The sequence below is a fragment of the Dasypus novemcinctus genome, chromosome 6 (assembly GCF_030445035.2).
Source record: "Dasypus novemcinctus isolate mDasNov1 chromosome 6, mDasNov1.1.hap2, whole genome shotgun sequence".
Taxonomy (NCBI): Eukaryota; Metazoa; Chordata; class Mammalia; order Cingulata; family Dasypodidae; genus Dasypus; species Dasypus novemcinctus.
The window spans coordinates 4,988,981-5,015,551 of record NC_080678.1 but is presented as its reverse complement, the minus strand read 5'-3'; the positions used below and the strand labels follow the sequence as shown (position 1 = coordinate 5,015,551).

Below are 26,571 nucleotides of genomic sequence, written 5' to 3'. Positions count from 1 at the left end.
ATTTTATAAGGTCTCTGGAAACCCCCGTGGCCTTCTAGAAAGAAGCAATGGTGTGCAGCGGGGAGCAGGTAGGCGGGGCTGGTGGGAACGGGTCTGCAGGGGTCAGGCCCTAAACAGCCACCGTTTACGTTGCACACCGTCTCCCTGTCCAGCCGCTTCTCTCGTGTTCCTCCACACAGCGCGGCAGCTCGCTTATGCCAACTTGGCTGGGCCGCGGCGTCCATTTGTTTGGACAATGTTTTAGTTTCCTAGCTGCAATCACAAACAGCACGGAATGGGCTTAAGCAACAGGAATTTCTTGGTTCATGGCTCTGAGGCTGACAAGAGTGAGAAACCAGGGCGTCAGCAAGGCGGCGCTTTCTCCCTGCGGACGGGCACAGCGGGGCTGGCAGCCGGCCATCCTGCTCCTTGGCCTTCCCGTCACATGGCGATGCTCGCCGCGGCGTCTCCTCCTCCCTCTTCCGGCTCCTGCTGCCCCTGGGGCTCCGCGCCGTCTCCAGGAATAGGACGGAGACCCATCCTGAGTCACGGCCACCGCGGGACTAAAGATACCTTCCAAAGGCCCTGCTTACCACCGTGTCAACCCACAGGAAAGGGTTAGGATTAAGGACGTGTTTTTCTGGGGTCCCTAATTCAACCTACCACAGACAGGCACCAGCTAGCTGTGCTGGAGGGGTGTGGACAGGGCCACCAGCACTGGCTGGGCCTCGCCCTCTGCCGGAAGCCTTAACAACGGCCCTGCACGGGCCCTTCCCAGCCCAACGTGTGTGTCCCAAGCTGGCCGTGATCCTGCCCCTCTGCTCAAGGGGTGCCCTCTGCTTGGGGTGCCTCCAGCCCCGGATGAGTACTTGCCTTGCCCAAGCACCATTGCCCCTGGACACTGACACCCCGTTCCCTGCAGAGGTGCCACCCAGGACATAGCCACTAGCCTGGGAACTGATCGGAACCCAGGCTCACAGTGCCATATGCTGGGCAGAGGGGTGCTGAACTGGCCCCTGTGCAAGCTGGCACTGCTGAGCCTTCTGCTCCTGGCCAGCCCCCTCCCGGCCAGCAGAATGGCGGGGGGGGTCCTTTGCTTGGCACTTCTGCCCCCGAGGCAGCCCCACCCAGCTCCTCGGGGTGATGCAAAGGCCTCTGTGGGGTGGCTGCAATCCCCAGGGAGGGGGCTGGCCCTGGGGTTCAGCCCAGGAGGTGCCCGCGGCCTCGGGCGAGCTGGGTGGGTGTTTGCCAGCACCCCGCCCTGCCGGAGGACAGGGCCAGCTCAATTTCTCAGGGGCCGGCAAGGGCTACCCCCCTTGCTCGCCCCACCTGGGCCCCTACCCCGTGGACCTGACAATAGTGGGTGCTGCAAGGTCCCTGGTGCTGCTGGCTCCACCTGGCAAGGCTGCGGGGTGCTGCGGTGGCCCTGAAGCGCCAGAGGGGGCCGCCACCAGAGGTCTGGGGCGGGTGTGGCCCCCAGTCCTGGCTCCAGCTGAGTCTGGGGGGTTGGCAGGGTAACCTGCAGTCCCCTCCCCCCACCCCCCAGCCACCTGCTCTGTGGCCTTGTCCGCCTTGGCATGGGGTGGGGCTCCCTCCAAAGCAGGGTCAGGGCGCTGGTGGGGCCCTGGGGCCCCCAGCCCGCAGCCGAGTGCTCTGGAGAGTCGGCAGCTGCCAGGGCACAGGAGCCAGGCCCGAGGGGACCTGGACGGCCCCCTCAGCCCCTGCCCCGGGCTGGCTGAGGGCGTGGAGGGGGGAGGGGGGGGACGGGGGTCGGGGGACCTGCTCTTTCCCTTGAAACCAGCGCCTCTGGCAGGGCAGGGTCGCAGGGAGCCCCCGGTTTCCCGGGCGACCCCTGGCGACGCGCCCAAGACCTCCAGACCCGGTCACTCTCCCCTACACTAGAGCCGCCCGACCCCACCCCCACGGGCGGACGGGGTGGCCCCGAGCCGGACACGCGGCTCCGGGTCGCCGAGCACGCGCGGGTGACCCAGTGGGCCCCGGCCCCGCGCGGCCGCCACGGGAGCGCCCTGCACCCCCGCCTCCGCGGCCCGTCCCGGCCGGCTTCCTGCGCGCGCCCGGGGACTTCCTCCCGCAGGCCCGGAGCCGCTCCCAGGCGCCAGGGCCCGGGGCAGGGGTCGGGAGGGGGGCCCCGCGGGAGGGCCCGGCGCGCCCTGGGCGTCCCGCGCCGCCGGGAGAGGGACCCGGCCCAGGTCGCGGGGTCCGGCCGTGAGGCTCGGGCTCGGGCTGCGTTCCGTCCGGGTCCCCGGGACAGCCGGCCCCCCGCGCCCTGCGCCCGCGCCCTGCCCCCCGCGCCCTGCCGCCCGCGCCCTGCCCCCCGCGCCCTGCGCCCGGGCCGGCGGCGGAACGGCCCCGGGAGCGGAGCTTTGTGACGTCAGCCCGGCCGCCGCCGCGTCACGCGCGGGGCTGACCCGGCGGCGGGGCGGGCGGCGGCGGAGCATGGAGCCGCGGGCGGGCTGCCGGCTGCCGGTGCTGGTGGAGCGGGTGGTGGACGGCGCGCTGCTCGTCTCCCTGCGCTGCGGCGAGCGCAGCTTCTCCGGGATCCTGCTGGACTGCACGCAAAAGTGAGCCCGCCGCGCAGGCCCGCGAACTTGGCGGCCGCCCCCGGGACCCCGCGGCGCTCCGGGGCGCGCTCCGGCCGCCGCCCGGGGGGGGGGGGGAACCAAAGTGGCTCGCCAAGTCCACGCGACTTTTCGGGGAGGGAGAGCGGGGGCGCCGGTCCGAGCCCGGGGCTGGGGGCGGGGCTGCGAGTCCCCGGTGTCACCGCGCGTCGCTGACCCCACCGACTCCCGCACCCTCGCCGCAATTAAGGCACTTTTCTTTGTTCCGAGGCACGGTGGAACTGGGCCGGCCTCGCAGCTGGGAAGGGTAGGACGTGGGTGCGCCACGGACTTGTCCTGTCAGGTCCCACCAGGGCCCTGGCCCCGGGCCCCGCGCGTGGGAGAGAGGAGCGCTGAGGTTTGCATTCGGGCCGCAGCTGAGCATAGCAGCGGGATTCGGGCGCCCTGGGGTGGGGGGTGGCCCAAGTTTCTGGGAGGAGCAGGTTGGTGCAGGGGTCGCGGCTGGAGAGGGAGGCGGGAGGGGGCGCGGAGAGCCACACCTGTCCCCGTGCTGCAGTAACTGCGAGAAGGCTCCCAGATCCGGTGGCATGCCAGCGAGCCGTCGCGGATGAATGATGAGGCACTGACTCCGTGGCCGGGCCTGGGCCCTGCCTGTCCGACCCAGGGACGGGGAAGGGCGGCCCTCCCAGGGCCCAACTTTTCGCCTGGGAAAGCCCAGGTTTTGCTGCGTGGCGGGAGCAGGGAGGGGCCAGCTCCCGACAATTACGCGGCTGACTTGATGTCTTCGTTAGATGCGCCAGAAGCCATTTATGCGGCGGTCATGTGATTCACGATGGCCTCCTGGGGACTGTCCCCTGGTGTAGGGTGGCTCCCACAGGAGCCTGGGCAAGATGGTGGGACCCTCAGGGCTGCAGCAGTGACCTGGGGGCACCGAGCCTGGGGCCTGGGGTGGCTGCCACCTCCTGCCTCCTCAGGGCTCCCTGGGCCGGGCCTGGTCCTGGGGTGCTCCTGCCCTTGCGCCCCCACTGTCCTTCCCTCCCTGGGGAGGGGTCTTCCCGGGCTCCCTCAGGAGGGCGTGGGGCAGGCCCAGACCTCCCTTTTCCTCCCACCCTCCCTCTCTCCACCTCCAAGTGAGCCTGCTTCCTCAAGGATACGGCTAACCCGACTTGGGGGTCCCTGCCCCTCTCCAGGAGGAAGCAGACCTGGGCCTGGCTAGGACCCTCGCTCCTGGCCTGGGAACCAGCCACTGTGGGAAGCGTGGATATCGGCTCCCCCGTGGCCCTGCGCAGCTGTAACCCGAGCCACCCATGGAGCCTCCCACAGGGCGTTGAGCTGGGGCAGGGCAGCGGGGGCGGGGGGGCGCAGCTCTGTGGCTCTTCCGACTTTAATTGACCCACGTGACCTCGCAGAGCCTGCTTCGAGCCAGGCTCTCCTGCCTGCCCCCTGAGGCTCCGCTGCCGCTGAAAATCCTGCTTCCACCCCCCCCACCCCCCCACACCCCCGCTCCTGTCTTTACCTGGAGTCGCTGTTTCCAGGCTCTTCTTAGAGCATTGCGTCGCGCTGCTCGTGTTTACAGCCCTGCGTGTTGGGCAGCGTCTGGAAGTTTCCACCTGGCCTGGGGCTGCAGCGCCGAGAGTCGGCTGGGTGTGTAACCGGCCGGCCTTCCTGGGAGGTCAGTCTGTCCTTTTGCCAAACCGAACAGAGCCCCACGCCTGCACTGGCTCTGGGATCCGTGGCAGGGCCACGGCGGTGGAGGCCCAGGCCCGCGTGCGGGCGCCGGCCAGCAGGGAAGGGTGGCTGGGAGCTCGGGCCCACGCGCCCGCTGGCCTCAGGGCAAGCCGGGCTTCTCGCGGGCGCTCTGCTGGGTCTGTGTGGACAGGGGGCCACGTTTGCCGGTGCGTGGCCAGGTGCACTGGGGGGCTGCTCGGACGGAGGCTCCCATCCGGCAAGGGCACGGTGGGGCCTGCACCCATGTGGGGACTGGTGCCTGCGTAACTGCAGGGCCGGGGTGGGCTGCCGAGGTTCGGACCCCACTCCCCCCAGGCGCTGTGCCGGCAGACTGGAGGGTCTGCTGCCCAGCCAGGCCCTGCCCTTCACCTCTCAGCGGGTGCTTCTCTCCTGGCCCCGTTTGCCTCCCAGGAAGCCGTCAGAATGCAGGTTCCTGGGCCCCACTGCTGGAAGCCAGATCAGGAGGCCAGGGTGTGGGCCTTTGTAGCCTGCCCCCTCCGGGGGGCATGCGGTCAGCACGGGCAGGAGCCTCGCCCAGCCAGGAGCCCCAGGCCCGCCTGTGCCCGGGCGAGCTGTCCATCCTGGCACAGTCCGTGCAGACGGAGGCTCAGCTGGCGCAGAGTGCATGGGGGCGACCCCGACACAGGCTCTGGGGCCAGGACTGCCGGCTGCCCTCTCTCCCTGGAGATCCGGGGTCCGCCCCGTGGGGAAGGGGCTGGCTGGTGTCCCAGCAGTCTGGCGGGTGGCCCCGGCCTCTGCGCCTGCACTGCAGGCTCCTCGGGGCTGCGGCCTGCGGCTGCCTTCCTGTCCGCAGGTGGAGGGACAGACGGTTGTTCGTTTCCCAGCCTCCCCCTGGGGTGTCTGGCGGGCTGCGTCTGTTGTGGGGTGATGGGGAGCAGAGGGCAGCCCGTGGAGGAGGCCTGGAGCAGCCGTGGACACGGGGGCCAGCAGCCTCCCGGGGCCTGCAGGACGGGGCAGCGCGAGGGGGTGCCCAGGAGGCTGGCGGGCCCAGCCAGGGTGCCCTCGGCCAATCCCGGCTGCCCTGGGGAGCCACGGGGTGGGAGCAGCCAGGCCACGCCTGCTTGCCTCAGGCCGAGGGGCTGGGCTCCGTGTCCCTGCCCCCTTGGGGCCATACTACTTCTTTGCTTTGGGATCTGGCCCCTCCTTGGAGCCTCCCTGTCACCTCGGTCTCCCCCACTCCTCCCTCAAAGCCGAGGCGATTGCCCTGTCCCCCACCAGGTATGCTGAGTGTCCCTGTTTCCGGGCCCCTTTCGGTCTTCCTTCCTTCTGCCCCCGAGGCCGCACTCGCCTGTGGACATCCCAGCATAACCGGCGGGCCAGGCAGACGTGGCGGGGACACCCCACCCTGGGCCGGCCAGGACCTGCCTCCTGTGCTCTGTGGCCCTCCCCAGCCCTTCCCTGCCAGGCCCCATTTTCCCCTGGAGCCTTCGAGCTGAGGCCTGGCCTGGCAGCCCTGCTGGTCTGGCCTCAGGGAGCGGGCAGAGGCGGGTACACGGCCCGGCGGGGTGACCTGTGGGGGGCGGGCTTGCCGAGGGGTTTGGCCTCGGCATGGACCTGTGGCTGCGTGGTGGCTTCCAGAAGACCCTTGCTCGTTCCTGGGGTCCCAGTGGACCCCTGCCCTTGTTGGGAGCCCGCGGAGGTCGCCCTGCTTGAGACAGATTGCCAAGGTCCTTTCTGGAGATAGTGGCTGTCCCAGGACTCAGAGACCCTGGTGTGAATCGCGATGGACGCCGAGAGCCGCTGGCTGTGCCACAGGGTACCTGGCCTCCCTCCGCCTCCCCTACCCCCCCACGGAAGGGAAGTGCGCCTGGCGTATGCGCACGTGGACCCCACAGGCTTGTTGAGGGGGGACCCCAGCTCCCAGGCGGGGTCTGCAGAGGGGAGGCTCCCCCAGGCCTGGAGGGGGTCATCCGGACTCTGTTGACCCACTGGGCCTGCCGTGGGTGTGGCCTGGCAGGGCAGCGGGGAGGGGAGCAGGAAGCCTGGCCCTGGCCGACCAGGTCCCAGCAGAGCTTGTGGGACCACCCCTGCCTCCCCAAAGCACCCTCGGTCGGAGGGCACCCACGTGGGCGGGGGCCTGCGTTCCGGGTCCTGGGGGCTGGTGCTGGCGGGTGGACAGGTGCCATGGCGGGTCAGCCTGTCTTGAGTTCCAGCTATCAGAGCCGGCAGGCCCCGGCACCCAGCACCAGCCCCGGTCTGTGGGAGGTGGGTGCCCACCCAGGGGCCCATGGCTGCGGCTCTGGTGCAGGTCGGGACAGGCCTCTGGTCAAGGGTCCTGTGTCACAAACGGCCAGAGCCTGCCTGGACGGAAGCCCCTCCCCCAAGGCCCAAGAGGGCAGGGTGTGGCGGGGAGGCTGCGGGTGCCTGCAGCTGGGCCTGGGGCTGTCTGGCAGGGGGCAGCAGCGGCCGGGCTGTGTGGTGGCTCCCAAGGCTGCAGGTTTGGGGTACAAGGTGCTCAGGCACATGCAGCGTGCTCTGCAGGACTGAGGACTGGGGGTGCAGAGCCAGCGCGGGGGCCCTGCGGCGTGCTGGCCTGGAGCAAGGGCGCCTGGAGGCTCGGGGCCGGGTCTGCTGGGGCCAGAGAGGGGAGGTGGGGGGCTCCCGAGCAGAGCCCCCCTTGCGTCCCAGCGCAGCCAGGCCTGCGCGGCTGGTATGCCGCCCCCTCCCCGTGGCTCCCTTGGAAGGACCTGCGTCCTCCGGGTGCTGTGTCCAGGGAGGATGGGGCGGTAGCAGTGGTCCCAGGTGCTGTAGCGCTTTCGGGGTCTGAGGGCTCTAGATTCAGGGGGACGCTCACGCCTGGGGGGTTCCAGTTGACAGGGAAGGAAGAACACTGAAAACCTGCAGTGATTTCCAGCCTCCGCCCCTGGTGCGGGTGACGAGACGCCCTGGCCTGCACCTGTCCTCACCTCGACTAAACCGGAAGGGGCGCTCCAGGGCTGCCCACGCCCCGGCCCTCCGGGATCTGAGCCGCAGTGACTCAGCCATGAACCTTCAGGGTGTCACACCGAGACGGCAGCGCTGCGGCGGGCCCCGTGGCCACCCGGGCTGCTCCTGGAGAAGGGTCAGCGGAGAAACAGCTGGGAAATGGACAGGGCACAGGAGCCGGTTCTCTTCTGCTCTGGTTAGATCAGAACGGGCCGCGTGGACTTGGGAATCTCGTTTCTCCTAACGTGGCAAGAAGTCTGTGCTCCAGGAAGAGCTGCTCTTTGCTAGGACAGCCCTAGACATTAAATGGAAGTCGTAATTACATGTGCTCCCCTGCAAAGAAGCTCGGGGCGCGCGGCTGGCTTTGTCGCACGTGGGGCCGCACGAGCGCTTCCGTGCCTGTTCCTGTGACGCACGGTGAGCGGCTCACGGGGGCGGACGTGGCTTCACCTCGTCTGAGCTCGGGGGGGTTGTCGCCCCCCCTGCCGAGTGCCTGCCGGACACCAGCCCTCTAAACATGACCGTGGAGCCCCCCCCGGCGCAGGGACCCCCACCGTACTACCCCCCAGCCCGCCTGGGGGCCGCCTGGCCAGAGGCTCAACTGGGCGCCTCTGGAGGGTGGGGAGGCCTGAGTTGGGTCAGCGTCTCAGAGCTGGGGAGCCCCAGGGGCCTGGGGGAGCCCCAGAAATGGGTCCAAGGGGCCCAGGGGCCTGGGGGGAGTCTGGAGGCCTGAGGAAGCCCTGGAAGGGGGGGGTCTGGGGAACTGGAAGGGCTCAGGGAGCTGGGGGGCCCAGAAGGAGTCTCAGGGGGTCAGGGGTCCGGGGAAGCCTCTGGGGGGGACTGGGGAATGGTGGCTGTGCTGTCTGGCCTGAGCCTCAGTGCTTCTGAGGGGCGGGCACCCTGCTCTGGGTGCCCTGTCCACCAGGCCTCGTGGCTGAGCCCTTGCCTGCGGGTGCCTGGACCTGCTGGGGTTTGGCTTCCATGCCTCAAGGGGGGGCCTGGGGAGCCAGGCAGAGGGGAGTCTTCCCAGGCCATGCTGGGCAGGGGTGGCGGGGTGACTCTCCCCGAGGGGGCCTGGCCCCGCTCTCTGGCCTGGGGCCCCGGGGCCAGCCCAGGGTTTGGGGGGCGCAGTGAGCGCTGTCCTGTGGTGTCCCCAGGACCCCCCCATGCGTGTGCCTCGGGGTAGGGGACCTGCTCCCCCCCACTCTGGGGTCTCCTCCACGTCCCTAAGTCCATCTGGGAGTGCTTTCCTCAGGGGGAGGGAGGGACCCAGACGCCCCGGAGCAGCCGCCCCGGTCAGGGCCAGAACCCGAGAGCCCGTCCTGGGACTCGGGGGCCTTCAGGCCAGAGGTGAGGGCCGTTCCCCGTCACGGGCGCCTCCTCTTGAGGGGTGCACGGACTCCCTGGGGGGTCCGGGGCTGCGTTTTAAAGGTTGGTGGGAGGAGGGGCCCCAGCATCGGTTCAGAAGCCCCTGAACGCTGCCAGGCACCCTGGGCCCCCCAGTCCGGGGCTGCGTGGGGCTGCGCGGGGCTGCGCGGGGCGGGGGGCCTGGGGGTGGCCGCCGTCGAGTCTGACTGCGTCTCTCTCTGCACGTTGCCAGGTCTGGCCTCTTCGGCCTGCCCCCGCCCGCCCGCCTGCCCAAGGCTGAGGACCCCCCTGCCAACGGCCACCCCGGCCCGGCCCCCCTGGAGGAGGATGGGGGAGGCCACGCCGCTGCCCGGGCCGGACCAGCCCCCCGCGACCCCCGGCCCGGAGCCCCCGCTGCCGCTCCTGTCGCCGCTGCCCTCGGGGAGCCTGCCCCCCTACCCGCCGTACTTCGAGGGGGCCCCCTTCCCTCACCCGCTCTGGCTGAGGAGCACGTACCACCAGTGGGTGCCGCAGCCCCCGCCCCGGACCATCAAGCGGACACGCCGGCGCCTGCCCCGCAGCCGCGCCCCCGGGCACCTCACCCTGGGCACCATCCGCTTGCGGCCCCGCCAGGTGCTGTGCGCCCGGTGCAGGAGCACCCCGAGCCCCGAGGAGGCTGGCCCCGGCCCCCCGACTGCCCCCAAGGCCCGCAGGCGGCTCGGCAGCGGCCCCGACCGTGAGCCCCGGAGGCACGAGGGCCCCGACGTGCGCAGGAGCAAGCGGCCCAGGCGGGAGGAGGAGGGGCGGCCGGGGGCGCCGGTGCCGCGCTCCCCGGTCATCAAGATCTGCTACAGCACCCCGCAGGGCAAGGGCGAGGTGGTGGAGATCCCCTCGCGCGTGCACGGCTCCCTGGAGCCCTTCTGCCCCCCGCAGGCGCCGCCCGGCGGGGACCGCGACGCCATCCCCAAGCTGAAGCTGACGCGGCCGCTGCACCCCGGGCCGGCCGCACCGCCCCCCAAGATCCGCCTGAAGCCGCACCGCCCGGGGGCCGGCGAGCGCCAGCCTGTCTACAAGGCCGAGCTGGTGCAGGAGCTGGACGGTGCCCCAGGCCTGCGCGGGGCGGCCGACCTGTCCCCTGGGAGCTCGGGCGAGGACAACGACTTCGGGGGCTTCCCGCAGGCCCGGCAGGACGGCCTGGCCTTCCTCGTCAACTACCCCAAGAGGCCAGCGGCCTCGGCCAGCGCATCGGCCTGCGGCAGCGACAGCCCGGAGGAGTCCAAGTCCTCGGGCTCCGAGGCGGCGTCGCCGGACGCACGCACCCTCCCGCCCGGCGACCGCGCAGCCCTGCCGCCCCCGTCCAGGGACGCGCGCCCCACGGTGCCGCCCCTCACGGTGCGTCTGCACGCGCAGAGCATGCCTCCCTGCGTCCCCGAGGATGGAAGGGCCGTGGCCGTGGGGGACATAGTGTGGGGTAAGATTCACGGCTTTCCCTGGTGGCCGGCGCGCGTGCTGGACATTAACCTTGAGCAGAAGGAGGACGGGGAGCCTTCTTGGCAAGAAGCGAAAGTCTCGTGGTTTGGTTCTCCAACTACGTCGTTCCTGTCCATTTCAAAACTGTCCCCCTTCTCTGAATTTTTCAAACTGAGATTTAACCGTAAGAAGAAAGGGATGTATCGGAAAGCTATAACCGAGGCTGCACATGCCGCGCGACACGTAGCCCCAGAAATAAGGGAGCTCTTAACCCAGTTTGAAACATAACTTTGGTTCCCTGACAAGGTGAGTGTGTGCCCGGTGGCTAGCTTCCTTCACCAAGCTGTCCCCGGGCTTGTGTCTGCGTGGAGGCTGTCCCCGGCTCCGGCCCTGAAGCCCAGGGGGCCGCAGGTAGCCAGGGAGGGCCGGGGGCGCCCCAGCTCCCTCGTGGGGCTCCAGCTACCCAGGCTGCTGCTCCAAGGGGAGGTCCCCTGAAAGCCATCATCTCCTGACGATGTCCCTAGAGCTGTGTGATCTGAAAAAGGGTTGGTGCAGAGGCAGGCCAGTTACCCTCCTCTGCTTGTTTGTGTTCCCTGGCCGTTGTTCAAAGGAGCCGTTGTAAACGATCTCTTCACTGCTTTACTAGCCTTCTGGGAGAAGGGAGTGTGTAAATGTAGCAGTTTTGGGGGACCCTAGGTGGGGGCCCCACCATCTGGCACTCCCTCCGAGGGAACCTGCCTTGCTTTCCCAAAGGTGGGTGCCGGGTGGCTCACCGCCTTTGATCCAGGGGTCTGCAGCTGGGCCCAGGGGGAGGACCCTGAGCTTGTCACCTGCGGCTGAAGGTCCTCCAGGCCCCCCCCGGGCTGCTGCCACCTCCCCTGGAGCCAGGGCAGGCTCTACCGTCAGCGGCACCGTGCACCTGCCCGGCTAGTGCGCTGGCCACGGGCCGAGGCTCTGGAGATGGCCCTGGAGCCGTGCCCGGCCGCCTCCCGCCTGAGAACGCTGTGTGGAGCTTTAAACCCAGCCCCCAGCCCCCGGCAGGCGTCCCCGCGGGGCGTGCGCACGGCATGTGGGGCCCAGGGCTGCCCGTGAGCACCTCCTGGCTCCGTGGCTGGTGGGAGCTGCTGGGGCCACCAGGTCTGAACCCTGCCACCCAGCTTGGGACCCTGGGCCACAGGATGCCCAGTGAGGCGCCTGCTCTGCTGGAGAACCTTGGGGAGCACGCCGCAGGGGAGCACACCATGGGGCGCACGCTGTGGGGGCACACACCGTGGGAAGCATGCCGCAGGGGAGCACACCGCGGGGGCGCACGCTGCAGGGCCAGGCCCCCGCGGGCTGGTCCTGGGCAGGCTCTGGAGGCACAGGGTGCAGGGAGGTGGTGGGTGCAGGGAGGCGGTGGGCTCAGGGAAGCGGGGGCCCCTGCCTCTGCTTGCTCGCCTCCTGGCTCTGCAGTCCAGCGCCCTCCCCCTGCACTGTCCACCCCTCTGCCTTGTTTTTGGTGGCCCTCAAGTGACCTTGGCTTCCCTGGCTGCTTGCTCACTCTCCTGTGTGGCATTGAGGTTTCCCGGTGGCATCAAGGTCGGGGCTCTGTGGGGTGCCCCCGGCCTTCCCTGCCGTGGGGCCCACGGAAGAGAGGGCCGCAGTGAGGGGCTGCCATTGGGCCCCCTCACCCAGGGCCAGGGTCAGCAGGGAGCCCCCGCCTGCCACCCCGCCGCCCCCTCCCCTGAGGGGCTTCCTGAGCCCAGGCTCACACCTGGCCCCCGCTGCCCATCCACCCCTCCCCTCGTCCTGGGGACCTCCGTGCTGGGGCGCCAGGAGCCAGATGAGTGGGTGGGAGTGGGGGTGGGCGGTGTAGGTGTGTTGGGGAGTGGGCGTGCATGTGGGCACAGGCCGGGCATGCAAAGCCTGCACACGCCTGGGTGACTGTCGGAAGTGAGACCCCTGGGAGTGGGAGGGTGGGCTGTGGGAGAGGCCTGGGCCCCCGCTGGCCGCCGCTGACCCCTGCTGCCCTCCACTGACCCCTTCTGGCCCCCCACTGGTCCCCCACTGCCCTCCCTCTGCCTTCTGCTGGCCCCCCGCTGTTCTCCACTGACCCCGCTGCCCTCCCATTGGCCCCCCGCTGCCCCCCACTGCCTTCCCTCTGCCCCTTGCTGGCCCTCGCTGGCCCCCCGCTGGCCCCCCGCTGGCCGCCGCTGGCTTCTGGCTCCTGGCTGCCCAGCCCCTGGTCTTGGCAGCTGCTTGGGCCTGCCCAGAGGGGCTGGGGCGGGGGCACGGCAGCACCCCCTTCGGGTGCAGCGGGACACCTGTGTGGCGTGAGCAGCTAGGTCTGCAGATCCGGACAGTGGTGGCCCTGGAGACTGGCCGGTCGGGGGACGTGCACACCTGCAGCCTCGGGAGGGCTTTGGGGGCCTCGTCAGGGGCTGGCGGGGAGCCACGGCGGGGAGATGTGGCTCTGTTTACCAGGAAGCAGGAGAAATGCCGCCCGGCAGGTTTGCCGGCCGAGGGCAACCGCTCCCCCGACAGGCTGCCTCTGCCCGGCCAGGGCGCACGGGGGCCGCCCCCACGGCGGGGGGGTGCGGGAGGCACCCCAGGACTCGGCAGCTTGCGGTGGGGGCTCCCTTCAGCGCCAAAGCGCCACATAGCTTTGCCTCAGTGTCTTAGTTTTCTTTCTTTTTTTTTTTAAGTAAACTTTATTTCAACTTCAAAAATAACAAAAGGCAGCTTAACAAATATGACGCATTACTTTAAACAATTCTGTCCAAGCACATTTACCTCATTTAATCCTAAATCAACCTCAATTGTTCCCAGTGTTCAGAAAGAGACACAGGTGAGCACAGAGGAGTAAACCACCAGACCGAGGTCTCCTTACTAAGAGAAAAAACTACGCTCGATCATATTCTTCCCTCATAAAACTTAGGCCATGTTCTTCATTTAACCTTAGCATTGATATCGCACTTTCTTTGTCCTTTGCTACAAAAATGTTACCATATCACTATTAACTATAGTCTATAAATTATATTAGTTGTATTCCCCCCCCCCCCCCCCCCCCGTATCACAGTACTAACGCCTTGTAATAGAAGAACATCTCGTCTTACATTATTAACCCCAGCCCTCATCTACCACTGAAATCACGTTATTTGGTCCCTAGATTATCCTGCAGCTGTCTCTCAATTAACAACCTCCCTACACATCCCTTCCAGCCACAATCGCACGTAGGAATCAACAGTGTTACGTTCATCATGACGCGCTGCCGTTGGCCCTCCCCACTTCCACGTATTTACAGTCGGCCTCGTTCGACACCTCCGCACGTGGGCACCCGCCTCCCTTCCCAGCCCTCGCTCTGCCTCCTGCCAACCTCCTTGGCTCAACCCCTAGGTTCACCTCTGCATTTAGTTCATGTCAGTGAGACGGCGCAATACTTGTCCTTTTGTGTCTGGCTTGTCCACTCAACATAAGGTCCTCCAGGTTCCTCCACGCTGTCACGGGCGTCCCCAGCTCATTTCCTCTTACAGCTGAATCGTAGTCAGTCGCATGTTGGCAACACGCTTTGTTCACCCCTTCATCAGCTGATGGACACTTGGGTTGTTTCCATCTTAGCAATTGTGAGTAATGCTGTCTGTGAACATGAGCGTGCAGGTATCTGTTGGTGTCTTGCTTTCAGTCTTCCGAATATATTCCTAGCAGCAGGACTGCTGGATCGCATGGTTTTCTGTACTTAGCTTCCTGAGGAACCACCCAGCTGTCTTCCACAGAGGCTGCACCATTCTATACTCCCACCAACAGTGAAGGAGTGTCCCATTTCTCCACACCCTCTCCAGCACTTGTTGATTACTATTTTATAAGTTAATGTCCATTCTGTAGGTGTGAGATGATATCTCGTTGTAGTTTTGATCTGCAGTTCCCTGATAGCTAGCGATGTTGAGCATTTTTTTCCATGTGCTTTCTGGCCATTTGTATTTCCTCTTTATAAAAGTGTTCATTTAAGTCTTTTGCCCATTTTTAAATTGGGTTGCTAGTCTTGTCATGGTTGAATTGTGTGATCTCTTTATCTTACATTGAAATCAAACCCCTATCAGATAAGTGTTCTCCAAATACTTTCTCCCATTGAGTAGGTGCCTTTGCACCTTCTTGACGAAGTCATTTGAAATACGAAAGTGTTTAATTTTGAGGAAGTCCCATTTATCTGTTTTGTCTTTTGTCGTCAAGCTTTGGGTATAAAGTTTAAGAAACAACCGCCTACCGCAAGATCTTGGTGATGTTTTCCTACATTTTCTTCTAGGAGATTTATGTTTGTAACTTTTATACTATGTCCGTGTTCCATTTTGAGTTAACTTTTGTATAAGGTGTGAGAGAGGGGTGCTCTTTCTTTCTTTTGGGTATGGCTGTCCGGTTCCCCCAGCACCGTTTGTTGAATAGACTCTTCTGTCCCAGCTGGGAGGGCCTGACAGCCTTGTCAAAAACCCCTTGCCTGTAGATGTGAGGATCTCTTTCTGAACCCTCAAGTCAATGCCGTTGGTTCCTCTGTCCGTCTTGATGCCAGCACTGTGCTGATTTCCCCGGTTTTCCTTTTTTGAAGGTGGAAGACCCTGAGCTGGGCTCCCGTGTCCAGGCCACGCGTCTGCTCGGCCGCGAGCAGAGCTGGCATTGGGCACGCTTGGGGCTTCCAGCTCCGTGTGGAGGCCCCTTTGCCAGGGGCCTCCCTGCCAGGTTTGCATTGACGTGTCAGAGGTGCTGCTTGGTGGCAGTGGGGCTGGGGTCTGTGGGTCTGACGGCAAGTGGAGGCTGCACAGGAGGGGCCCAGGGCGAGGAGTGGGTGTGCCGGAGCAGGAGGGCAGCAGGTGGCCCCCTCCCCGGGGAGGAGGCCGGCGTGGACCACTGGGGCGCCCTCTGGGTGCGGCTGGGCAGAGAGGGAATGTGGGCACCACCCACAGCTGTGTGTCAGGGAGCCGTCCGGAGGGTGGCGGGGCCTGCCCCCCCCGGGATTCATCCTCGGGTCTTGTCCACTGACAGGTTCCTCTGCCCCCGTCTGGGAGGGCGGCGGGAGGTGGCTTGGAGGGGGCTGGGCTCGGGCGTGGCCCCAAGGCCACAGGCTGTGGGAGGAAGGGGCAGGGTGGGGGGCAGGAGCTCTGCCTGCGTGGCCGCGGCGCAGATCATGGCCTCCCCTGAGAGCGGGCACCGCGCAGGTTTTGGGCAGAGGAGAGAGACGAGCCCGTCTGTGCTGGCAGCTCCCCTGGCGGGACCGGGCGGGGTGGGGCCCAAAGGTGAGCGGCAGAGGGGGGGCACGGGCAGGGCGGCGGGGGCCTTGGCAGGGGGTGACGGGCGCCTGACAGGCAGACGAGGGTGAGTCAGGACGCCCCCTCGGCATGTGGCTCGGGGCTCCCTGGGCGTCGGCGGGTGGACGTGGCTGGGCCGGGCGGCGAGCTGGGTCTCCTGGGGAGGTTGGGGGTCTCGTCGGCCGGAGCCCCAGGTGCCTCGGCATCTGCTGGGGGCTCCCAGGGGCCACTCGGGAGGTCGGGGTGGCCGAGGCCGGGAGGAGATGGTGCCCAGTGGGGGAGGGTGCAGGGGCGGCCTGGGCTCCTGGGTGATGGGTGGAGGGACCCGAGGTTCTGGAAGGACCTACGGCCACCAGGGCAGGCGCCCTAGGAGCACCCTGCTGCTTCCAGCTTGCTGCCGCCTTCTCCTGGGAAAATAAACAGGAGTCAGGGGACCCACCCTGGGGGTTGCTGAATGTGCTGGACTGGGCGAGCAAGAGCGCTGCAGCTGCTGGGCGTGCGAGAGTGCCGCGGGCTGCTGAGTGTGCCAGCGCCGCGGGCTGCTGGCGTGCGAGCCCCGTGGGATTGCTGGGTATGTGAGTGATGTCAGCTTTGGCTGTGTGTGAGTGCCGCGGGCTGCTGAGTGTGAGTGCCGTGTGGCCCCTGGAGAGCAGCACGCTCGCATTGGCCGTGGCTGCCCTCGCGCCCCCGCGCAGCGTCCTTCCCGGGGCAGCCCGGGCCCCCGTCCCTGCTGAGAGGCTCCCGGAGACCCTGGCGGCCTGCAGGGAACGCGGGCCCTGTGTCAGGGCATCATTATTTTGTTCCAGAAGGAAGCACGGCCTGTAATTCCGAGCCCGCTGTGGCCAGCCTTGGCCCTCCCCTTCCTGGGTCGGCGTCGGGCATGCTGTGGGCTTCTCAGCTGCTCTGGGGGGCCAGGGAGCCCAGGTTTCGGGGTGCTGCCCGCCCTCTGACGAGATGCCTGGAGGACACAGCACCGCTCAGTGCCCAGGGCCCGGGGGTCTGGGCGCACCCGGGGGCCTCCCTCCAGCCCCGAGCACTGGTGGGGGACGCCGACGACACTAGCCGCGGGGCCCCACGCACAGGCAGCTCTCCAGGGCCCTGGCTGGGGGCCTCGGCCCCTGCGCCTCTTCCTGCTTTAAGCTTCTCGGGGTCTGTCTGTGCCTCGTCACTGCCGAGAGCTGGGGTCTCACGCTGAAGCAACGGGCCTCTGGTTCTGGGTAAACTGAAGTAAAACTGGGGCCCGTGTGCGTCTCGCAGCTCAGGAGTCATCATGGGGTGGCCCCTGGCAGGGACACCGGATCCCCACCATTCTGCAGCCCCAGGGGTGGCCCGGGCTCTGGTGGGGGGCACCGGGGGTGGCCCCGAGCCCTGGCGGGGGCACTGGGTCCCCACTCTCCTGCAGCCCCAGGGGCGGCCCTGGCTGGGACACGTGCGCAGCAGGATCTGCAGACACGAAGGCAGCAGATGGGGCAGCTCTGGGGGGGCGGGACGGGGGTGCCGCGGGCTGAAACCTGAAGACGAAGGGGGCAGAAGCGCAGCGCACGGGGGACGTGGGAACAGGCCAGGCAGAGGGAGCCCGGGGCTGAGAAGCCCAGACGGGGTGGCCAGGGAGGGGGGCAGAGGAAGGGATGGGGAGAGGGGGAGGGGAGAGAAAGTGGGGGGCTGGGAACTGGGGGGGTAGGGGGGCCCTGGTCGTTGGAAAGGAGGGACTGCACCACCAAGTCTGATGCATCCTCGCAAGGAACTTGGGTTTTTCCCAAAGTTCAATGGGAAATCTTTAGCGTGTCTTTTGCGTTGGTTTGTTTTACTTTATTTTGGAAACTTTCAAATATGCACACAAGCAGAGACGATCCTCTCAGGAGCCCGTGGGCTCCGCAGTCGCCGTGCCCACTTGCCAGCTGGGCCTGCAGCTTCCTGCACACCCTGAGCCCTGGGCCACCTTGACCCCTCCCCCAGATCCCTGCTCACTGTGCCCCCCCTTGCTGCGCACCCATCCCCTGTGGGACCCCCCTGCCATGCCCCTGTCCCTGGGGATCCCTCTTGCCCTGTCCCCATCCCCTGCCCTCTGCTGTGTCCCCTGCCCCGGCTGTATCCCTTGTCCCCTGCTGTGTCCCCTGCCCCTGTCCTGTCCCTTGGCCCCCCCCACTTGTCCCTTGGCCCCCCCTTCGGTGTCTCATGTCCCTGGGCCATGTCCCCTGCCCCCCTGCTGTGTCTCTTGGTCCCCACTGTATCCCCTGCCCCCTGCTGTGTCCTATCTCCTGTCCTGTCCCTTGCCCCCCTGCAGTGTCCCCCGCCCCCCTCGCTGTATCCCCTGCCCCCTGCCGTGTCCCCAGGAAGACAAGTCTCTAGGCGGCCTCCAGCATCAACAACTTTGACTCTTACTTTGTCCGAGTCAGGTGGCTGCGGCTGGGCCTTCTGCAGGGCATTCGGGCTGGCAATGGACAAGGACAGGGGCCTCCCGCCCACAAGGAGCACCCCCAGAATGCAGGGGCTGGGGTGCCCAGGAGGGAAGTGAGAGGGGCAGAGGTAGATGTCCAAGGGACACTTTCCCAGCCCAGACAGTGAAGAGGTTCCCAAGAACGCACTGCCCCACGTCCCCCGGGAGGCGGAGTGCCCACAGGAGGCCGGGCGCAGCAGACGGAGCCGAGCAGTGCAAGTGCTCTGTGCAAGCTGGGCCAGCCGGCCATGTGCCACGGGCAGTGAGGTGGGCAGAGACCGAGTAACAAGCAGTTTGCCTCGGGTCGTTGGAAGGTAGCATGCGCGAGCTGCTGCCTGGCTCCCCTGCACGTCCCCGGGGCGCGTCCTCCGACCAGGGCCTCGAGTGGAGGCGGCGCCGCGTGGCCCCATGTGGCCCCATGTGGCCCCCGGCTCACGGCGGGCGGCGCCCCTCACGAACTGGCCTGCGTTTGGCTCCCCCTCCTCCTGGGCATCCGAGAACCAGGACTTCCGCGTCTTTCACCTCCCGACTCCTCGCCGGGGGCCCAGGGTGCCACAGCACACCACCCACCCACGCACATGCACGCACATACGCACACGCACAGGCGCTTGTGCGCACAACCCCACCCCTTCCCTCTACTGTGCCTCCCCCCTCCCTCTCCCTCCTTCCCTCTCCCTCCCCCCTCCATCTCCCTCCCCTCCCCTTCCCCCTCCCTCTACTGTGCCTCCCTCCCTTCCCTCTCCCTCCCTCCTCCTCCCCTCCCTGCTTTCCCTCCCTTCCCCCTCCGTCTCCCTCCTCTCCTTCCTCTCCTTCCTCTCCCTCTCCCTCCCCTTCCCCCCCACTCTCCTTCGTCTGACCCGAGGCTGCTTGGGCTTCCTCCCAGCATGGCGGCCTCGGGGTGCCTGATTTCTTACCTGGAAGCCCAGAGCTTCCAGAGCTGCAAATGTGGGAACTCCAGGCTGACTTTGCTCCGGGCGGGAGCTGCCCGATGTCCCTGGTGGCCGAGGGGCCCTGGCCAGGGTGGCCTCCCCCTCCATGGCGTCCAGGGCTCGCGGCCCCCTCTTCTTTCTGGGGACTCTCCCGGGCAGTGCCCCAGGCTCCAGGCTGCGGCGCTCTGGGCCCACGGCTTCCCCTCTGCCGGCCTCCTGGCGCTGACCTCTGCTTCCCGGACCCCGTCCCACCTCGGCCCCGCCCTCATGGTGACACGCCGTCCTCCGGGAGCTTCCTGAGGCAGCACAGGGGCCGGGGTGCAGGCGGGGCCCCCCTGCCTCAGCCCCGACTAGTTCTGGCGAGTGGGGAAAGCCCCTCGTGGCTCCCGGGGGCTGCATTTCCCGGGGGCTGCTCTCTCTCTGTAGGGCAAGGGTGGGCCTTGAGATGTGGGCTGAGGGGCTGCCTGCCCCCGGGGGGCCTGTAAGGGTGGTGGTCGGGGGAGCGGGGGGCGCTTTCATGCAGAGTCACCCTGGGGCAGAGGCTGCCCTCCAAGCATCCTTTTGCCCACCCCTGGTATACCCCCGTGCTGGGGGGTGCCCTGTTGGGCGGGGGCTCCGGGCTCTGCCGCAGACCCGGGCACCAAAGGGCGTGGCTCTCCAAGGGTGTCTGCCCGCGAGGCCCCCAACTCCCACCCGGGGACCCCTGAACATGAGTGGACCCCAGCCGGCAGTGGTCTAGGAGGATCTGTCACAGCTCCGCCCGGGTGCTGGCCCCCCACCGCTGTACGTCAGGGCGAGTCCCGCCATCGGGGTGCTCTGGCCGCAGGGTCCATGCGCTGTCTCCAGGCGGTCCAGGGACTGCGGGGGGCAGGGGCAGCGCCAGGGGCTCTAGGAGGTGCAGCGGGCCCGCCAGGCTGCGGGCGCCAAGGGCAGCAGGACTCATGCAGCCGGGGGTGACTGGTATGGAGGGAGGGTCCCCCAGAGCCCACCGCAGTAACCCCTGCCCCTCTCTGCTTCCTCCAAGGTCCCCGACAATGAGGGCGCCGCCGCTCTCCTGAGTGTCGCCACCTGGGACACCCCGTTATCCTGGGGCACCCCGGCCCGCCCAGGCCAGCTGCACGTGGACGCGCGGCCCCGAGGAGCAGGTGCGGGTGCCGCCGGGGAGAACGTGGCTCCTCCTGCCAGAAGGATTTATTCCTGGCGCAGATGCTGGTGGCTCCACATGCTCCTGCTCTCTGCACCGGGCCTGGAGCTTCCCGGGGAGCTCGGGCCACCCCGCCGCCTCAGGAGAACCAAACCGCACGTTTGGGGACCCCCCCCTCCCCAGCTTTCGGGCAAGGAGTCCCTGTGCTCTTGAGGCTGGGGACCAGACCATTGTACCCCCATTTTCACAGCCCGGGCCCGCGTGGGTGCCCAGCACCCAGCCTGGAGGTGGCCTCGTTCCCCAAGACGCTGCAGAGGGGCCCTGCACTGGAGGGAGGGGCTGTCAGCCACACGCGGCATGGAAGGGCCCGTCGAGGGCCAGCCTCCCACTCTCGTGGCCGAGTGCATCCCTCTTCCCCTTTTGTCACTTTAAAGACCAAAAAGAAACAGGAAGATAGAAAATCAGAGGAAACTCATCTACTCTTTCTTCCTTCAAGCGAGAAACAGAATAAAAAGTCGGCTGGGTGTTGGTGCTGTACGTGTGTAGGTGCCGTCGGGGTGCGTGGGGAGACGTCAGCGGGGAAGGGGCTCTCGGGCGCCGGGTGTCTGCCTGCGTTGGGGCCCATGAGCTGCAGCTGCCTGGTGGGGCGTTGCGCCCCTCCTCAGGTTCCCCAAAGGCAGAGGGGTGGCTCAGCGTGGGGGACCAGGGGCTCACGTGCCTCTGGATCCCAGGCCTGTGCCAGGCACCGTGTGCCCCTGCCCAGAGCTTCTGGGCACCTGAGGGAGGTGGAGCCAGGGAGGCTGGCGGGTGCTCACAGACCCCCAGAGTTTCCAAGGTAACTCCTGCCCTGGGAGCCTCTGCAGGTCTCCCTGGCTGGGACCGCAGCATGTGCAGGTGCGGCGTGTGCAGGTGCAGCAGGCGCAGTGTGTGCAGGTGTGTGTGCAGGTGCGGCGTGTGCAGGTGCGGCAGGCACGGTGTGTGCAGGTGCGGCAGGCACAGTGTGTGCAGGTGCGGCATGTGCAGGTGCGGCATGTGCAGGTGCAGCGTGTGCAGGTGCAGCAGGTGCGGTTGTGCAGGTGTGGCATTGCAGGTGTGGTGTATGCAGGTGCAGCAGGCGCAGTGTGTGCAGGTGCGGCGTGTGCAGGTGCAGTGTGTGCAGGTGCGGCAGGCGCAGCGTGTGCAGGTGCAGCAGGCGCAGCATGTGCAGGTGCGGCGTGTGCAGGCGCAGCATGTGCAGGTGTGGTGTGTGCAGGTGTGGGAGGCGTTGTTTGTGCAAGGCGGTGTGTGCATGTGCGGCGTGTGCAGGTGTGACGTGTGCAGGTGCAGCGTGTGAGGTGCAGCAGGCGTGGTGTGTGCAGGTTCGGCAGGTGCAGTGTGTGCAGGTGTGGCGTGTGTGGGCATGATTTGTGCAGGTGTGGCGTGCCCTCCCTCGTGGCCTCATGCCCTCTGGACTGTCCATTCCCTGGGGCCGCGTAGCTCCCTCCTTTCCCCCGGGACCCTGACATACCAGGTGTCCATTCCCTTGCAGTCCTGGGCCTCTGTGGCTCTGGGGAGCGCCCTTCCTGCCCTCCCGGCTCCGGGGCCGGCGTGCCCAGCCTGTGGCCGCGTTGCTCCCGCCTGCCCCTCTGGGTCACGGTCTGCTCCGGGTGTCCAGGGGCCCTCTTCCTGTAAGGCAGACTCCGGAGCAGCGTGGCCCCCATATGCCTGCACGGGCTGTGTTTCCATGAGGACCCACCTGCGGGTGCTGGGCTCGATGATGTCTGCCAAATCCACATTCACCCACCGCCCAGGCCTCCCGACCCCCTCGGCCAGCACCACGCCCAGCTCGCTGTGCCCCCATTATCCTGGGGCACCCCGCTTTCCTTTCTCCATGCCCCCCGCCCCTCCTGGAATGGTGGGGGTGGCGTTGGCTCCGGCCAGCAGGAGCCAGGGTGAGGTGGGCTGTGGGCAGCACCCTGGCGAGGGCGTACCCCCACTCCTGCCCGAGCGCCGCGTGCAGGGTGTTGCACGGGTGGTGGCCACCTAGGGAGGTCCCCAATGTTGCACTCTCACGGGCGCGCACACTGGGAGGCATGCACTTGGACTGGCGTCTTCCTTTTTCATCTCAGATTGTTCCCTAGAAAGAGGAATCCTGGAGCAAAGGTAATGCAGATCCAAAAGAGCCCCTGCAGTTCCATTCCAGAAGCTTCTTCCAGGGGAAGCGCCTGCGGCTTGCGCTCCCGCCCGGAGCTGGTCAGCCCAGGGTCGGCGGGCTGCTGGGCCGCGCTCGTGGCTGCAATTTGGGTTGGTTGCTGACAAGGGCTTTGGAAGTGTCGCGGTCGCCCCCGCCGGCCTCTGCCCGCAGCGGGGGCCGTTGTCTGTGCTCAGGACCCCAGCCCCTTCTGCTGCTGAGCGAGCCCCCCAGCCTGGGCCTCCCGTCCCCAGTGACCCCATGGGCTCCTGGGGGTCTGGACTCTTGGTGGGGGTGGGAGGGAGGGTGGCAGTTTTCAAACTCACTGGGCGCAGCTGAGCCCTTTCCTCACAAAAATCTCAGCCGGAGACAAACTAGGGGTGCTGCTCTGGCTCCAACCCCTCTCCCCAAGAGCCCCTGGGCCTGAGCGCCCTCTGAGCTGTGGGGAAGCCCCTGGGGCAGGGGGGACCTGCCTGCGTGCAGGGGCAGATGGGGGGCTTTGGAGAACCCGAGATGCGCTGGTCTTCCCCGACCCCTCTTTCCTGTCCCCTGGCCTGCAGGCAGCCACCCCTGCCCCCTGCCGACCCCGGCAGACCCCTGCCGCTCACAGCTGCCCAGGTGCTGGCCACCCCGTGGAGCCACAAGCCCCTGCCGTGAACCCCCGCCGGGCAGCTCTTTGGGTGCCGGGGCCTGGCCTGGGTGTGCAGGGCCACCTTTCCTTTAAAGCTGGGCCAGGGCTCCTGGAGGACTGCCCGTCGCAGGGGCTGCAGGGGCAGGGCTCGCTGAGACCAGGGGCTGTGGGCAGGCGCTGGGGCACCCGTGCTGTGATCACAGCCCCAGGGTCGGCGCAGCAGGTGGAGAGGGCCCGCTCTGCGCCGGGCTCTCCCCAGCCTCTGCCCGGGACCCCCCTCACCCGCTGGTAAGGGCACGTGCCCGCCGAGCCCAAGGGGCTTGGCCGCAGTCGCAGTTGTCCGTGCAGGGGGACATGGGGTCTCGGCCCCCACCCCAGCACTCGTGCATCCCTGGAGGCCCCAAGTGCGGGAAAACCGCCGTTGCCATTCGCCTCCTGGGCAGGCCCCCAGCCTGGGGGGCTTGGGCTCCCGCTGACACAGGTCATCAGAGTCCCGATCCACTTTGTGTCTTCAAAGAAATGTCAGGCGCCCCCAGTCAAGGGAGCAGCGGGGTGCAGGGGCGGGGCCTGCCTCCTCCGAGGATGAGGAGGGGTGAGCGCGGCCAGGTGCCTGCACCTGCAGCCACACGCCCCCCGCCTGCACGCCGGGCCTGGTAGGGGCCTGGGGCCACCTCAAGCAGGTCCAGAGGCCGAGGCTGGGGCGCGGGGAGCGGGGATGGGGCCCCGAGGGTCCCGGGCCTGCACCCCTCTGAGGACCACCCCTGGCCCCCGTGGCCTCACTGGGCACCTCTGCCGGCCTGTCCCTGGTGACCCCGGAGGCGGCCCCTCCCTTGCACCGTAGCTTGGGTCTCTCTCCAGGCCCTGCCCTCAGTCGTAGCGCCTCAGACAGGGCGGAGCCTCGGGGGCTCCCTCCACTGGGACCCCCAAGCACCTGCACCCCACGTCCTCCCCACCCCTCTGCACCCACAGCTGTGGGAGGGGCAGCAGTCCCTGGACCCCTGCCTGGGCTGATTCACGGGGACGGCAGCTTTGGGGGGCTTTTTAATCTTTGCAAATGTTCCTTTAAGCAGCAAGTCCCCCATCTTCCTCATCGGCTCGCTGCCCACCTGTGGGGGAGGGTACCCTGGGCTGGGGGCAGGACCCCCCCCCCGGCTGGGCTGACGTCCCAGAGGCTTTGGGCCAGGCGCAGGCGACTCCTGGGGGCTCCCAGACGTCCAGCACCTGTCCTGGGCCCTGCCCCCGATGGCACCCTCCCTCGCTTGCCCCATTGCCCCTTGCAGAGGGCTTGTGCACAGTGGTTGGGGGATGGGTGGGCTCAGGGGGCAGCAGACCCCGATTCGGAGGAGCCCACGGGGCCTCCCCTCAGGCCTTCCCCCTGGGGCCTCCCCCTCAGGGCTCCCACCCCTGCCTGCTCCTCAGGGCCTCCCCCCTCAGGCCTTCCCCCACTCCCTCAGGGCCCTCCCACAGGGCCCCCTGGTCCCCGGCGGGCTTGAGTCCCGGCCCTCACGTTGGCCCCTGCTCACCATGTGGACACCAGCAGGGCCAGGAGGGGTGGCCTTGGCTGCCGCATGCGGAAACCGGCCGAGGCCGGAGGATGTGGGGGCAGCCCTGCTGGGGCGGGGCACGGGGGCTGCCCAGGGCAGGGGGCAGCGCCGGGGCTGGGGCTGCGCTGAGTGGGGGCTGGGCCAGGTGTGCGGGGGACAGAAGGGACGGTGATGAGAGGGCCCTGGAGAACCGGGGGGCCCATTATGGGCCCTGAGCCACGCCGAGGGGGGGGGCGGGCAGGGGGTTGCTGGCTGGGGTGTGGCAGCACGGGGAGGGCGGGGCTGGGGTCGTGCTCAGGCATGGGGAGGCCCGAGTCCCTCTGCTGGGGGGCACATAGGTCATCCCGGGAATGGGTCGGCCTGTGCCGAGCCGGGGTTGGGGCACCTGGGGCTGCTGGGTCCTGCTGAGGCCTGGGGGCCGGGGTCCCCCAGCAGCCCCCAAGGAGGGGCGGAGAGCAGCCGGAGCCCCGCTCGTGGGAGGGGCCTGTGCCAAAGCTTTCACCCCCCACCAGGCGCGTCTCCCTTCACCGCCCCGGGGAGGGCACACGGGGGCACGGGCGGCGGGGCTGGGGGTGGCCGGGAGGGGCTTCACCAGGGGCCCCTATCTTCTGGGCGCCCCCAGCGGTAACCTCTCCTAGGGGTGTCCGTCGCGGCCAGCCGGTCGTGGTTTCTTGTCTGGGGCGTCCACGGCGCATGGGTGAGGATTCACGCCACCGAGAGGCAGGAAGCGAGGTGCTTTCACCAGCTTGGCCCCCCGGGGTACGAGAAACGGGTCCCTGGAAAACAGAAACTGAACCCGACAAGCCAGCGGGAGCACGCGCCGGGCGGCCACACGCTGCTCCGGGCCTGCGCACCCGGGCGGCGCCCACGCGGGGTCACACGCTCGCGGATGTCTGGGTGGGCGTAACCCACGGGGACCTGGCGTGGGCCGCGTGCTGGCCACGGTGTTTCGCCAGCACGCCCACCCCAGCCGCACAGCGTCCCTGGGCCGCTGCGTGGCGCATCACCCCTCGGCTGGGTGTCCGCAGGAAGGGGAGCTTTCTCCGTGCAGCAGAACTGATTTTGACTGCTCTGCCTGGCCACGTCTCCCGTGGCGGAACCTGCGCTTTCCTGCAGGCGCGCACTGTCCTCGGGCTCCTTCTAGTGGAATCGGTTTTCTGGCACACGATTTGTGCGTTTCCCCCCTGAAATGTTCTCTGTATCCACCCCAACGCTGAACTAGGCCAACCGTGTGGCTCGCTTGCTGCACTGAATTCGGCTCCCAGTTGAACTCCGCCTCCGAGGCAGCCAAACTGGGCGCTGCTTCTCGGGGACACGCCCCCGCGGCCTGCGCGCAGTTCACTGGGCGGGGCTGGGTTGCACCCCAGCGCAGCACCCAGAGGGCCTGGCGGGTGCGAGATAGCAATGCAGAAACGCACAGGACTTGGTCCTTGTGGGAGAAAAGCCTTTGGTTTAGTTGCTCTGGATGTAATGCCGAGATGGAACCACGGGCACGTTGGGGACCGAGCGCGGGCACGGCGCAGTGCTTAGAGAGTGGCAGGTCCTCAGAGCTGGAGCTGAACTCACTGGGCGTGGCACAGGGTGGGGCTGATGCCGCACGTGTGCGCGCGTGTGTGTGGATGCGTGTGCGCGTGTGTGATGTGCCGACACTGACTTGCGCTTTAAACCTGCTCGTGCCTTCCCTGCCGGCTCCCCTGCAGGCGGCTCTGTCGTGGGGCTGGGGCTGAGCCAGCGTCTGTGACAGTGCCGGCCGCGGTCCAGCCCCACTGCCCCGTGCGGAGGCAGACGCTGCTCGCCGCTGCGGCTGGTGAGGGGCTCGTGTGGCCCGAGCAGAGCCGGCCGTCCCCGGGGCTCCCGTGATGCTCCAGGAAGGCAGGCTGGGATAGCGGGCTGTCTTCATGATTAATCCGTGGCATTGTTAGAGCAGATGCGGGTTTGCAGAAAAAGCACACAGACATGCAGAGAACCCTATAGAACCCCTCCGGCTGCCCGCGTTCCCCCGCTGTAACATCCCCATCAGCCCGTCCTGGGATGTTACTGGGAATTTAAGCCCCTGGTTTCAGCAGGGTCACTGCCGTGCTGTGCAGGGCCGTGGGCTGCAGCAAAGGCGCTTTCCACCCTGGGCGGTCTGTGGGGCTCTGGGCTCCCCCACACCATAATGTTTCAAATGGATGAAAAACACATAGAATGACAAAGGAAGCCACGCATGCTGAGAGGGTTATCAAAAAGTTCGCAAAGGGAAGCAGATGTGGCTCAACTGATAAGAGCATCCGCTGACCACATGGGAGGTCCAGGGTTCAAACCCAGGGCCTCCTGGTCCATGTGGTGAGCTGGCCCACACGCAGTGCTGTCACACTCAAGGAGTGCCGTGCCACACAGGGGTATCCCCTGCAT

General features: G+C 67.6%; 1 protein-coding gene across 1 annotated transcript; it reads left to right on the top strand.

Moving 5' to 3' along the window:
* Window positions 1-2,147: 2,147 nt before the first annotated feature.
* PWWP2B (PWWP domain containing 2B) lies at window positions 2,148-20,356 on the top strand. The gene is given in 4 exon segments (XM_058298093.2): window positions 2,148-2,561; window positions 8,833-8,928; window positions 8,930-10,050; window positions 19,713-20,356. Coding segments are annotated over 4 exon segments (1,356 nt in total). The 5' UTR covers window positions 2,148-2,436; the 3' UTR covers window positions 19,727-20,356.
* Window positions 20,357-26,571: the final 6,215 nt, after the last annotated feature.